Source organism: Vanessa atalanta, chromosome 4, assembly GCF_905147765.1.
Source record: "Vanessa atalanta chromosome 4, ilVanAtal1.2, whole genome shotgun sequence".
NCBI classification, from domain to species: Eukaryota; Metazoa; Arthropoda; class Insecta; order Lepidoptera; family Nymphalidae; genus Vanessa; species Vanessa atalanta.
In genome coordinates, this window is record NC_061874.1 from 18,432 (window position 1) to 34,177 (window position 15,746).

Consider the following 15,746-nt stretch of genomic DNA (forward strand, 5'->3'; position numbering starts at 1 on the left):
TTTTTGTTTTATGTTGAGGTGTCTTTTTTGTTATGTCATAGTATTTTTAATTAATTACAAAAATTTATTGTTATAAAAAGATCTGCAAAATCCTACTGTAGTTTTGACTTATAGTTAGACTTTTGGGGTTCCAATCCTTATAGAATCATTAGATCATCTCAACCGGAATTTGGTTTTTATCAGTGCGTTTTATTGAAATAAAACGTCCTCGGTAACTAGTTATATTTTTGTTTACCTAACGAATTCTTTATATTATAGAATCGTGGTGGTTTTAACATCTCATTGTAATATACGTCAAACGGGCAGTTTGACATTTGACATTGATAAATAAAGTATGCGATTTATTTGATACCTACACGTAATTTAATAATACAGTAATTCATAGACACATCGGCACTATTCGGGTGTTATCGTTGTTCCGAGTTTTGCCGATAGGAAAGGATTATTCACTACATCTGTACATACATGTACGTACAAACGAGGCGGACGTGAAGGACACGGTCGAATCAAAGATACTAGTAAAGCTTTCAGTTTATTAGTTAAACAAATATCACTTTTATTTACAACCAAAGCAATCACAAATTTATAAACTAATCGTAATCTCCTAAAACTACTTAACAGATTGAAATATTTACAATAGAGTTAACAATCTTCAACTTACGAAACGTACACGCGTCAACTTTCGATCGCATCGCGGAAGGCATCTGACAATTCTTAAGTACCCTACGGTGGCCGGTCACGCCGACGCCAGCGGCTGCGTGACGACGGGCGAGCGGCGCCGCGGGGACGCGTCGTCCGCCTCGCCGGCGCCGCCCGCCGCGCCCGCCTCGCCGGCGCCGCCCGCCTCGCCCGCCGCCTCCGACAGCCGCAGCGCCACCTCCAGGTCGCGCAGCACCTCCGTCTCCTTGTGCTCCAGCAGCGCGAAGCGCCGGTCCAGCGCCGTCAGGTGCGCGAACGTGAGGTGCAGGTGCGCGTGCAGGCGCAGCATGGCGAGCTCGCGGAAGTGCGCCGCGTACATGTGCGCCACCACGTGGAACAGCAGTCGCACCACGCGCCGCACCACGCTCTCGAACTGCGCCGGGAACTCGTTCGCTGCAATTAGTGTCGGTGCCCGGGTTAGCTTCCGCACCCGTACGATGACATCGTTGTCAAAAATATCATAAGCTTATGATATTTTATTGTTGCCCGCGATAAATAATTATAACACGTGAAAGGATCAAAATAGTGTATATAGCGTAGTCGGTTTCGAGCATTTCACAAGTGAGATACGCAGAGTTCTGATAGAGTAACTCAGCGATCGCTGCGTTGCGTACTCGTGTGTACTAATGGGCCAAGAGGCCAAGAGGCAATATTTTTAAAATTAATTATACTTTATCTCCGCCGGTACTGTGGCCCCGGCTTATTGTTTCATGCTGTGTATTAAACATTTCATTAAATATATCCGGTTTAAATTAACAAAACTATATTTGGCAACAAAATTCAAATTAAAAAATGATATCTGTAAGATTTATAAAATTGTGATAACGAGTATATTCTACTCGTATCTCGTACGTACGCAGTAGTACTACAAAGACAATATAATAATCAATTGAATTGTTTGGAGGATATTCAAAACGGGGCCAAGAAAATTGTAATGCTGAATTCCACTTAACCTAGCGACGTCGAATCTAGCTATATATATATTTTATGATATCGTTGGCGGACCAGCAATTGGGCCACCTGATGGTAAGTGGTCACCACCGCCCATAGACAATGGCGTTGTAAGAAATATTAACCATTCCTTACATCACCAATGCGCTACCAACCTTGGGAACCGAGATGTTACGTCCCTTGTGCCTGTAGTTGCTGCTTTACTGGCTCACTCACACTTCAAACCGGAACACAACAATACTGAGTACTGCTGTTTGGCGGTAGAATATCTGATGAGTGGGTGGTTATTCTACGCTAACTTGAAGGCTAAAGCTCGGTGCGATCGCCGATTGTACTCACCATATTTAGTAGGAAAAATAGTCTCATCGTTGACCGTCTTCTGTGTGTACGTCATGACGTAGTCGACATACTGCGGCGCAGCGACCCGCGACTTCTTGCCGCGCTCGTCGTACCACGCGTACGTGCGGCCGCCCGGGCCCGTCATGTCGGCGCACGTGGCCGCCGTGCAGAACTCGGACACCGTGCCGTACAGCAGGTTCACGTGGTCGAACAACGCCAGGGCTGCAGATGCGTTCCGAACATCTCTTATAAAACCACTAACTAAATATGTAGTATCGTAAAAATATTATAAATAAATATTTTGCGTTTGATTTGGAACAAAATATTGATATTGTTTTGTATTGGGGAATTTTAAAATTGTGTTAGTTAATAGCATCGGGACGGGCATAAGCGGTTTAGTTTTTTCATAGGGTACATTTTTGAAACGAAGTTCGTTTACGCGGCTAACACTAAAATAAACTGGCAGAAATCGTCACTAAGGAAGAAAGCGTTGCCCCTTTTCCTTCTCTTACTCTCCGTCTATCGTCATACGTTTGTAACTAACACTTTTTAAACTTATTTATTTAATGTTTCAATTCACTTGGGAATATTAATAACAATTTCATTTCTTGTCTTTTAATTATTTTCAAGCGTTATTATTTTTCGTCACTATGTCTGTTATTTGATAGACATAACATATCGCGAAAGCAGATACACTGTTCGACCCCCTGGTTTGGACCAAGGTATCTCATTTTATATATAATTTAAAATGTCGCTGTAGTGGGTCTAGACGTTTACGAAGCGACCTTTGCCAAAACTATAACAGACACATAAAAACTTTATGTGTACCAGAATGTTGTAAGTCTCCAAAATGTCTATAAGTCAGCTACAGCATGTCTACATTTTATATATTCATAAACCGATAAAAACATTAACGTCAACTTTGGTTTAATTGAATTGTCATAAAATATTAATCCTCATTATGGTTATTGACATAACTATTATTTTAGAGGATTTTTGTAGATAAATATTGCCCGTTACACTTTACAGCTTTATTCGGAGCAGCAGTTTTAGAATAATTAAAACTTAAATGATATATAAATGAACGTATATAGGCAAGACGTATAGATAGATCAATTCACTCTCGAAAGCGCGCCCCCCGCGTCATATGCGTAGAGTTTAATTTGCCTTAATATTTCTCGCACAATAACTAAATGTAAATTGTAATGTTCGCAACTGGACGTTGTTTACACAGCTCATTTGGCCGCGATAATGCGCACTGAGCGCTCTCGCCGCCCCGCCCGCTCGCCCCGCTCGCCCCTCTGGCCCTCCGACCCGCGTCATCAATCACACTCGTTCGATACAATGTTTACATACGTTACGTTTATATTCCTTAATTATATTACTTTCGAATCTTAATCAAAACTGCCTAACAAAATAAAGCTTGTTTGCAGCTCAAAGTAAACACACATATATATGTGGCAATGTACGGATTTTTACCACCACCACTTACCACTATTTGCTCGTCCGCCTACCGATATCATAATATATATATTTCCAATATATATATATATAGTCGTCCCTTTATAATAAATACATTTACCAACTCATGTCGGTAAATCTTAGCTTTTACTAGAAGATTTAACTTAGTTCGAGCTTTTACATCTATATATGGTAAGTGGTGGTGAAAAAATCCTTGCTTCGCCAATACGCCACCAATGGGAGGAATGGGTTACCGGTGGTTACTCGTGTTGCTGTTTGGCGATGTATATGATAAGTGGACGATACCTAGACGGGCCTACCCAGACGGATTACCACAGAGTAATTTATATTATTTGGTTATTGTCGTATTACATTTCACTCGAAAAGATAACGTATCTATAAGATAACTTAAAGAAGACGAGATTACGAGACAGAGTATTGCCGTAAGTATTCGGTACCTTAAAAGGGTGCAAATACCGAAGTCCTGGATTCATGTCCAGTGTTTGCAAGTATAAAATTATCGAGTTATCTGCAGCAACCCAGAGTTGATATCCTGTACCTCAAGGAACAAGGCCAGCCGTTGGCCTAGCTTCTGAATTTTTCCTGGTCAGATTTGCGTCCCATCGAGATTGCGTAAGTAACGACGAATAATTCGTGTTCGTCAAATATACTTGTAATGATAAATGACAGTCGAGCCGATGAATACTGACTGTGCGACGCGAGCCATTCGTTGTAGTCGAGGCCGTCGGGCAGGTCGACGAGCTGGCGCATGTCCAGCTCGGGCAGCTTCCGCTCCAGCAGCGCCTCCTGCAGGTACAGCTTGGGGTCGCCCGCGCCCTCTCCCTCGCGCTCTTTGCGCCGCGCCTTCCTGAAAATAAGTACACACTTTTATTTAATTTTGTGTGACATTCACACAGATATTTAAAAATACTTATAATAAAGATTATAGAAAAAACATTCGAATGACTAAATGAGTATCGATGTTGTCCTGTTCGATAAAAAATATCATTTTAGTGTTTATATTATTAAAAAATATAGTTGATTATATTTGTATGCAATCACCTTAAAGAGATCATGACGTCGACGTTTTAGTCGAACAGTCATTTGTTTTGATGTTAAAACGAAATTATCTTCATATTTTTACTAAAATTACCCAGACGTAGGCGTAAGAAATTACACTAAGGCACAGTTGAAGTTTATACGGAGAATTTGTAATATCAATCAAAAATACATTCAAAAAACATTACACAAACTAAATTTAATAACTTAGTATACACATCTAATATGGAAGATTCATAGTTTACGTTTACAGTTAGAAAGACAATAAGCGACATGTCAGTTTAAAATATTTATTACATCATGCATTTATTAATATTTGGGTTTTTTATTGTAATGACGAACTATAGCTTCGGCCAGTTACAGCCTTATTTAGTTCCATTAGTACCTCTAGTTTTTATTAAAATTATAAAGTATGTATTCGTTTAATATAACTGAACGAGTTATTGTATTATTCAAGCATAACTATTGTAAGTAAGTTAGTTTAATGCGACGGATTATACGTAGGTTACCCAGGGAGTCATTTGATGTTTCGCAACAGAAACTGTATTTGATATCATACAATTCAACAATGTAATTATAATTGTTTACCAAAAATTAATTTATATTAAGGATTGGTATGTAAACAAGGTTTCGAGACAAACGAATTCAATACTAACGGCCAAAGTACAGCGTCGATAAACACGGAAAGCCAAAACACGAACATCTCAAAGCAGCGGGCCATAACCCAGTACTCGAGCCATGCACACTCGTCACTTGCTCACGCTTGTCCACACTTTTAAGTTTTACTACACTGAGCAGAGAGCCCTTCGCTAGCAGGAAATCAACAAAACTTGACAACTCGTTCGATGAAGGTCACGTATCTCACAAAACGTCACAGAGCCGTATTCGTAATGGTGAACATGCGGAACCTACAGTCTACAACAAGCAGGGCACCACAGAGGCGATTACGATGTCGTAAGACTGTCATGGTCGTGACCGCAATTATTAGTCCATCGATATTCGATCCGTTATTGACGAGGCCCTACAGCTTCACCATGCTCACTTCGAGAACAAAAATAAAACATCTAAATATCACTGGACGCATACTATAAGAGTTCGTTTTCAATGAACAATGAAATTCACAAGACGTGACTTGACACTCCGACACTCACGCGTTATTTTATTCATTCATTTTTAGATGAAAGTAAACTTTTATGCCTTTGGCGCCACGATTGCGATGAGAATATGTACTTTATGGTCGGGCTCACCTGAAAGGCACGGCCGAGTAGAGGTACGACGGAAGAGAAAAGAGTACGCCCAGAACCACTGCGTGACACATCACGGGAACTACTGATCGCCGACGGCCGAAGACTCAAAACTGACCGGCTGACCGAGCGCACCGCGCCTCGCCCCGCGTCCCCCTCGCCGTCCACTTTTAAACTTGTCTCTATTACACACACCCGCGCATGCGCTTATCGCCCACGATACTTAAGTTACATACTATCTGTTTTGTGATAGTGTATATTATGATTGTTGAAAATTAATGTGCAACAAGCGTACTTAACGACATGTTAGCAAGGTTCGCCTCGTTACTGGAAATCATTAAATCGGTTCTAATGGCGTTTATGACAATAATATTGGCTCAAATTAGTAACATAAACTTATAGTGAATATTGTTTATTTCTTGATAATTTAGGTGACGCGGTCTCGGGGCCGATAGGAAGAGTAAAAGTGCGCCGGCGAGCATTAACCTCACTTGCCCTGCTGGGTCGGGCGACGTGCCAGGCCGCAGCTTGCAGCTGTGCGCTCCGAGAGCTAACGAACATTTTATTTACCAGCTTTTACTCCCAGCGAGGACTTAATATAACTATGCATTGTAAAATACACTATTTTCGATTAACACTGGGCATACGATACTTCGCTATGCCCATTCTGTTGCTAACCTATGAAATACTTCTATGTGTCAATCATCGTTTTAATGAATTTAACATGCAGCCTGATCAATTTGACCTATTCTGATGTTTGATTGTGCGAGCTGACGATCGCGAGGAATGTACACTAGAGAGCAGGTGCGTGGCGCACTCGGCGCGCGGCGGCTCGCAGCTCGCTGCACGACGCGCGGCTCGCGGCGCTTTCCACACGGAACTCATTACGTACATTCGGGTTATGCGCGAACGACATAACAATTATTTTGTAGACTCAGTCACTGTCAGGGAGGTCAGTGTGTTCGAACTTCATATGTTTCAGCTATTATTTATTAATTCAGAGCATGGCCCGGTGACATCAGTATAGGGAGTTGAGAGCCGCGCCTTCCGCACACAATGTAATGAATTTATCTAAATTGTTTTGTATATGTCGTATAAAATGTTACCCGTATCTTACTTAATCAATTCGTCATAAAAGTTTCTAGACAAAAACGGGAAAATGTAATAAAATAAACATCTGATGAAATTATTTTCAACCTCATAATTAAAAATAAATGATAATGTAAACCAACTCAAACTGTTACAGTGTGCAGTACATCTATCTGAGTTCTACTCAAGACAGGGAGGTGTTTCAAGCTTCTTTCAAATACTATCGGTACTTGTTTTTTTAACTAAAGTCACCGTGAATTACAAATCGTGGATGACATTCTTTAAATTACCAGCGGTGGCCTTTGGAGATTTGGCGCCCACTGAATTTTAGAATACTTGTAAGATATTGAATAATAATGTACCAAAAAAGTGGATAACGATTATAAAAGTAATATTTAATCAAACACTATAAAAATAAACGAATTCATTTATAATTAATTATACTTTAAAAAAATATAAGTCAGCCGCACGCGGAATAGATAAGAGGGTGGAGGGTGGCGTAGAGCGCAAGGCGCAAACTGTGACGTCACGGGATAGACGGAAGGGGGCATTGATAGGCACCTGTTGCCGGCGGCGAGCGGGAGAGACGTCAGCGTCATAATTATATTATCTTGACGCCCGCAGACAAACAGCTTCTCCATACTATATTGTACTACTTCTTGTCCCGGCTGCCATAAGTATTGACTTGTGAGCATTATTATTTTTTTAGTGAATTAGGATACGATAATTGATTATCGAAAACCGACCACCGGTTCCGAAATTTACACCTCGGACCGGAGAAGAACAGTCGAAAGGAACTCACCGGGATTTTTCCTTTAATGTCATATTGTACTATTATAGTTTTCATCCAATAATTAAAAAAAATATTTTCGATATTTTTAATAGTCTGAAGGAGATCATCTTCCCGATGTGGATCAATGGTGCAATCAACTAAAAAGGGCACTAGTTTTGTAATATCCTTTAGCACACAAATACTACTTAACGGTTCTTTAAAAATTTTACAATCGAGTAATTCAGAACTTTTTCTGGAATCCTTTTGTAAAAACGAATATGTTGTTCCACAAAAGGCTCACGATCACACAACCCTGTGTGATCGTGTAATTAAAATTATAAGTTTATGCTTGTTCCTAGTGTTTACAATTCTGCCCAGGTGATAGATTGCATGAAAAGCGCTCTTCGGCATTGAAAAATGGCAATACTTTCGGCTGCATTACCCCAGAGGTGAATGCCTTTTGGACACTGTACTGTGGAAATAAATAAAATACATTAGGTGTCAACGGAAAAATATAATAAAAATAAACAAATACATGAGCCGAGTTGGCCTAGTGGTTAGAACGCGGGCATCTTAACCGATGATTTCGGGTTCAAACCCAGGCAGGCACCACTGAATTTTCATGTTCTTAATTTGTATTTATATATTCATCTCGTGCTCGGCGGTGAAGGAATACACATCGTGAGGAAACCTGCATGTGTCTAATTTCAACGAAATTCTGCCACATGTGTATTCCGCCAACCCGCATTGGAGCAGCGTGGTGGAATATGCTCCAAACCTTCTCCTGAAAGGGAGAGGAGGCCTTTAGCCCAGCAGTGGGAAAATGTACAGGCTACTAATGCTAGGTGTCAACATCAGTCAATAGCATTGTTTTTTACCGCAAAGGCAGCAGACCTGAGTCTTCTCGCGAATCTATTTATAGGGGGGCCAATTGAGCGTAGAATCTATAGTGATACAAAGGTATTCTATTGTTTCTGAATATCTCATGCTTCACCTAGTTAATTCGTGTTTACACGTATTGTCTCTTTACTGTCTAACACAGTAAGTTATTGACACCAAACCAATGAAATATTTCAGAGAGAGCATTGTTCACATCGTCAAATATTGAAATACATCTTTTTATTTCAAAAATTAAAGAAGCATCATCGGCAACCAATACGAACTCGCGTTAACTACCTAAGAGGTGTGTTAATAACATAGTTTGAAAACAAGACTGTAATATTTGATTATTTGTTAAAAATAATAAATGTTCTCATTTTGTAATAAATATTAAATTAATTCGTTAAGCTGGCAGCTGATAATTCTGACCTCGTAACATATATCATATTAAAACCCAGCAGTACGTCAAGTTTTATTTGTTTTTTTATAATTTTCAATTTACAATAATATTTTATCAGGCGATTAAGAAGGCTATTTCTCACCTGCTAACAAAAAGGCGCTGAGGTCTAAAGTATAATGTCAAAAGGACTGGACACAACTGATGGCGTTCCGCGAAAATAGTCCCGGAGAGGATTCAGATGGTTTTTCTAGAGTTCATTAGTTTAGGTACTCGGACGTTGTCGGACTGAACGTTTGCATGAAAAACTCGATAAATAACGTGATCGTTGGACTCTGGTTGTTCAGTGAGTTCTAGAGCATGCATGTGTGCATTGTAGTCCTGAAGCAATCTCACTTTGATTAAAGCTTATTGCCAATATCTTTACACGTGTCACCTTCAGTTTAACGGCACTCAAAGTGTACGTAGCAGCAACAGTGTAGTATAATACCGAATTTGGCAAACACTGATGAGACTGCCCTGGGACTGCAGTGCGGATGATGAATGAAGTGACATGTCGTTAGAGCGGCAGTGACCGTAAAAAGAAAAGAGAATATTTTTACTTAACTCTATTATGATTGTAGTTTTACATTTAAACAAAACAAAATGGTAGTAGACCATTTTGTTTTGTTTAAACGTTAAGAAACGCCGAGATGTTTTGGTGTTCTACAAAACAAGATCGTATTGATATCGACTTGAATCTGCAGTTTACCTACGTTATCGCAACTTCAGCTTTATCTATAAAAACAACGCTACATGAGCGAAATGGCAACTTATTCAAAGTATTACAGTCGTCGTCGTCTCAGCAGACGTAGCTTGGAGACTGAAGATAGCGTGACAGCTACTTTTCTATTTGCTCGACGTGCGTGGGACGACTCGCGAGACATCTACATTGCGTGCACTGATTGTTTAGTGAGCGAAGTATTTTCGTACAACTTCCAATTATTTACGCATTCGAAGGGGCAAAAAAACTTATGATTAACATTTCGGTATCGCAATAAGTTTTAATAAACATATACTAATTTATAAAAGTGGAAACAAAAATTATATCTATATAAAAGTAACAAGAAACAGATTGAATTGAAATAAAATCAATAATTTGCTGAGGACCGTCGCCGCGCCGCGCCGTGATCATGCATGGCTGAATGCCGCATGAATATTGAACAACAGCTGTTTCAAATCCCTTTAGCGTAATGCATGATGTCATTATAACCTTGTATGGATTCTAAGTGCCCAAGCGCCAGCGACTCACGTCGCGGGACATGACGTGACACCGAGCAGGTGAAGCTGTTTCTTTCTAAACACTCAAACAATTTAAATATATTACTTTAAGGCGACATGCCCTGTAGTTAATCAGTACAAATACTTTATATGAAGAGAGTAAGAAAAGATCATTATCCATATCCATACTATCCAAAACAGATTTCATTAGTAACGTTACCCTGAATCGAATTTAGTAAAAGTAATTAATTATGGTTCGAAAACATGCAACGGGAGCGCAGCGGCGAATACTCGAGAGTGGCAACTTCTCTTAAATGAGAACTTCATTGAGGCCTGGTAGGACTGTAAGGACTACTTATATTCACATCACTCACCTAACTGCCTTGTAAGTTTATACTATGTATTTAAATAAACTCATTATTAGCTATAAGTGCTCGATTACATGGCTGTGGATCCCCCAGGCCTAGGTTCAAATCGGTTCAAGTCAGTAAAAAGTTCTAGGGTTAATAAGGAGGATTTTGAAACTTCGAGGATAAAAATGATAATTTATGTCTGACTAAAAATCAAAAGATACTTAATTCAAGTAGGTATTTACATGTTATTTCGATTCGTTATTTTGCAGTGTGTTTAATCTATTGAAGGAAGCGGCCGCCACCATACCTCGGGGCCTCAGCGCGTCGTCGTGGGCGAAGCGGGTCAAGTGACCTAACCCAAGTAAATCTTTATGACCGAACTCATATCTCAAACAGACAGTGCTAATTAATCGAGTATATCTGTCATTAAAAACTACGTGCCTGCATCGATTAGTGGATTATTTTTTACCAGTACAGCTACAGCTCGTCAAACCTATTATATTATATATATAAATTATTTCTTATGTACCTGTGACATTTTTTTAATGATATAGTAAAATAGAATGGACCACCCGATAGTAAGTGGTCACCACCGCCGCTCTATATATCACCAAAAACTATGGCGCTGCAAGAACCATTCTCCAGCCCTAACATCACAAATACGCGCTGTTACACCGGTTCACACACCATTCAAACCAGAACACAACAATTCTAAGTATTGGTTTTTGGAGGAATAATATCTGATGAGCACCTACTAAATACGCACAAAGTACTCCCATCAAATAAAGATAAGAATACGTGCCTCATTTTTATCACACATGAATATTAACATGTAAAAGGCAGTTTTAAAGGCGCACATAACCAACGAGGTCGGTTCGGTTGGTCAAAAATTATTCCGCAATAACTGTATCACTATAAATTGATACGTTCTTACGGAAACAATTGAACGTCTCGAGTCATATTGCGCAAGCGTACTGCTCACTACACTGCGAGGCGCGAGGCCAAGTCCTGTACCTCACCGGTTGCGCTACACTTTACATTTTATAAGCATTTTGAGATTGATTGTGTAACCTCGGGCTTGTTGGTGGATAAGTGTCGGGCCACCTAGCCCTACGAAACGCCAGCAGTGAGTGCAACGTGGTTGTGTCGACACGTAGCTGTTTCCATGGCCCTAATGACACCAAGACGCCGGTCGTAACAATACAATCACGGTATTTTGCAATATCAGTGAAATGCAAGTAATGCGCCTTCGCCACGTTCAAATCCGATCGTAACGCTAATGTCGATATTACCATAAACAATGCTTGCAATCAGCCAATCAGATTTGTCGATTGTCAACGACGACGACGACGAGGACTGCTAGTTACGATACAGTCGTGATAACTTTATAAAATATGAAAGTATAGAAATTCTCCAAGTACTGTCACACTATCACCTACATCCATAAACCTATAAACCGTCACCGTCAACCGTCGTAGCAACTAAGAGCGCGCTCGGTAGAATACCAATGAAGTAACGGTTGCCGCAACATAGATATCAACTACTCAAAAGCGTCAGTCAAATCTATAGATACAGTGTAGTAAGTATACATAGCCGTGGACACCATGAAAAGCGATGTGACCATCACGTGGGCTGTCTGCTAAACTACCTCCCATATTCAATAATTTTAAAAAAGATTATCTCAAATGATATCACTAAATTCTCCAATTGATTAGCTCAGTCCCTGCTGACACTAAAATAGAGAGAGACACCTGCAAACTTAAATCAAACATCACCAGGGCGTATGGTAATGAGAGACAATCAAACGTATGCGACATGTAATTTGCGACGGTAATATTATTATGGAACAATATGTCGACGGCGGCTAAGAGAAGTCCATGAAACAAAGACGCGTGTTACAAAAGATTGCTAATGACTTACAATACAATAGTGCCGGAAGTATAGAGTCGTATCCGTTTACTTACCTGTAAAAGAACAGAGAGCCTTTAAGTAGAGAAATTGAATATTGTTTGAATAATGTTTCAATGAAAATTACATTTAAAACGCACATTCTTATTACGAATAGCGCATACATTCATACGTCCAATAACCTGACTTACATGAATGATATTATTGCCTTCATATTGATACACGAGTTTACGTGACAATACCATAACTCGGTTAGTTGTCATAAAAGTTATTTTACAAATATGGCACGATTTGGGAAATGGGAGAACGGATCTGACTCGTGAAGCGCTCGCTAAAAATAAAGGTATATAACATAACCGATCAAAGGCAAAAGTCTGACGCGGTATAAGCACTGCAACAACACAACTTGTCTGAGCACTTTTACCATCGATCGATCTGGGCGGCTTGTCGTCACCGCTGCGGTGCCTGCTCCACTGCGACTGGTGTGCACTACGTACGCAGAACACGGTATTCGACTCGAAGCACTCGTTGAACATTATAAGTAAAGCAGCTCGAGGGAACGCGGTCACTGAGTGCACAATGACTGAACTAAAGGTATATTTGCGAGAACTGAGTTGCTATATTTTTGTAGTATGCCATTGTTACCGTGGGAATTAGAAAACAGTTTCTGAGTCAACTGTGACACACCGAGTTATACCTACGTTGAATATTATCCTTGTAAAACGTCCTCTTATAATCTTTTGACGACGTGTTATTATTATTATTAAAGGATAATATCCGAAAAATACAATCTGACATTGAGTTACTAGAATTGACTCCTTCGAATTGAGGAACTACTATTTAAATTTCAAATTCATAAACACAAATATATAGTCAACAACATACCATCGTGATCCGATATGATGAGAAATTAGTAGAGCGCTTGCTGAGGGAGTCAAAGGGGGAAGGGGGAAAGACGAACGCGGGTGTGACGTGACGTCAAATGGTGTGATCGCCGCGAAGGCCAAGCTTATCTACCACAAAGCCGCGAGTCCAAACCAAACTGCGTTTTGAATATAATGTGTTATTTTTCATGAACCAATGTGACTTTATTTAAATGTTTTGAAAAGATGGAAACAACATATAATACTTTCCTAGTGGCAAAACCTTCGACTCGTATATTAATCAAACAACATAGTAAATTAACGTGATTAACAAATAACATTTCTTCAGTTCTCGATAAGTTATGACCGTTAGGATAATTATTAATTTTTACTTATTTAATTTATTGCCTGTAAAAATTTGGTCAAACCAAATGTATTTCATTCACGTAAACTTTAAAATGAAGCATTTTTGAATCGTCATAATGTCAACTCGACAGAGGTCGATCGTTCGGGGTTATAAAATAAAAATAGAAACAAATATGTTGTAACTCCAGGAGGATTTTCTGAGAAGAGAATAAATATATTTAAATTAGACTTTTGAAATCAATATAACACGAAATAACAACGATACGGTAACAATTACACGTATCACGTGAGATTGTGATTTACTGGTGATATGTGGTAAAATATCTGATGGGTTGGTAGTACCTGTCCAGACGGACTTGCACAAAGCCTTCAAATATTCTTGAGTATTTTCTAGCAACAAAATTTAATCCAATAATAGTCAATGGTGTAGCTGGTGACATATTGGTATAATAGATAAATTAGACATTTTATCATCAAAACGCTTTTTCTAAAGCTGAGCGTTGTTATGTGAGCTGGTTATGTGAATCCAAATGATTGATAAGAACTATGGAAAATTAAATACGTTGCATTTCGCAACTTCTGTACAAATTACTTGCCGCAGAAGCATCAGATCGTTGTGATCGTTGGATAGGTTTATTTCCAACTGAACACTTAATTTTTCCGTTTATTAAATTATACATTTGTGTTTTTTGGTGATATCATTGAATATTGCTTTAAGTACTTATTAAAATCCAAAAGTACGAAATAAATAAACCAAATTATTTTTCTTTTTCGATAAAGTCCTTATATTGCAAGAACAATAACAACTATTTCGAGAAATTAGTCCAAAATATATTTTTTTGTTTTTTACTAAATGGGCAAAAAATCGCATAGGCCTGTCTTTAAATTTGGAAACGAGTAAAAATAGCCGGTGTCCGGTGGGTGAACAAATGATTTAAACCAAAAGCGAAAACAAGACACCTATAATAGGTATTTGTCATCGCCTACATACTTTGACATCTACTTTAATTGATTCAGTAACACAATACAAGTGGCACATTTTAAGAGATGTGCCCCAAAAGCTGTAAGTTGTACCTAATGGCGCCAGCACGTGTGAATTTTGTTAAGGTTACAAAATATATTTTTTTATATCTAAATAAAATGGGCAGTTACTTGTCACTTACCCAATCACATCCTGTATATCACATTTGAAGTGCATCAGTAAAAGACATCCTCGTCCAAATTTTCACTCCGTTTGTATTGGTAACAAACAATCTGGAGTGCTTTGATTATGGACTACATCTTCCGTCTCTTACGTTTCTTACTTTACAAGATCAAATTAACTATAAAGCCACCTACTATTACTACCGGCGTTTCGATGTGTAATTTCGATTACTCAAAACTAGGAAAAAGAGTAGTTAAAAGGAAAAGTTAGTTTAGAGGAAATATTTTACTGGTAATAGAATCACATGGCAACAAAGTACCATTTGAGTGAAAACAATAATAACGTGACCACACAGCGTTTCTTTATCAATACTGGTTTTGTATCAAAATAACGGCTCATAATTGGACAAATAAAAAATAAAAATTAATCAAATAATATGTTTTGCGGAACTCCGCTCTATTACATCCATATCGGTCAAGGCCCACCATTTCTCCCCGTATGTCTAACAGTCGTATGTATTTTTACTATTTTTTTGCATTAGCAGCCCGTAAATGTCCCACTGCTGGGATAAAGGCCTCCTCTCCCTTTGAGGAGAAGGTTTGGAGCATATTCCACCACGCTGCTCCAATGCGGGTTGGCGGAATACACATGTGGCAGAATTTCGTTGAAATAAGACACATGCAGGTTTCCTCACGATGTTTTCCTTCACCGCCGAGCACGAGATGAATTATAAACACAAATTAAGCACATGAAATTTCAGTGGTGCCTGCCTGGGTTTGAACCCGAAATCATCGGTTAAGATGCACGCGTTCTAGCCACTGGGCCATCTCGGCTCATCCACTGGGCCATCTCGGCTCATTTTTACTATTACAACTTGATTACTGTACACTACAAATGTGCGTTTAAATAAAATATCTTGAAATATCAAACTGTTTGTGGAAGATATTTTGGAAAGTATCGAT

General features: G+C 39.1%; 1 protein-coding gene across 8 annotated transcripts in view; it reads right to left on the reverse strand.

Annotated features, from left to right (window-relative positions):
* Positions 1–519: 519 nt before the first annotated feature.
* The window catches only part of LOC125077946 (MOB kinase activator-like 2), a 36,635-nt gene continuing 21,408 nt past the window's right edge, over positions 520–15,746 (reverse strand). For 6 of the 8 annotated variants that reach the window (XM_047690078.1, XM_047690076.1, XM_047690080.1 and 3 more), the window contains 3 exons: positions 4,161–4,318; positions 1,990–2,211; positions 520–1,092 (listed from right to left, as the gene is read on the reverse strand). In XM_047690078.1, the coding sequence (XP_047546034.1) occupies positions 737–1,092; positions 1,990–2,211; positions 4,161–4,318 (736 nt within the window). In that variant the 3' untranslated portion in view covers positions 520–736. The other 2 variants (XM_047690074.1, XM_047690075.1) reach the window with 2 other exon arrangements.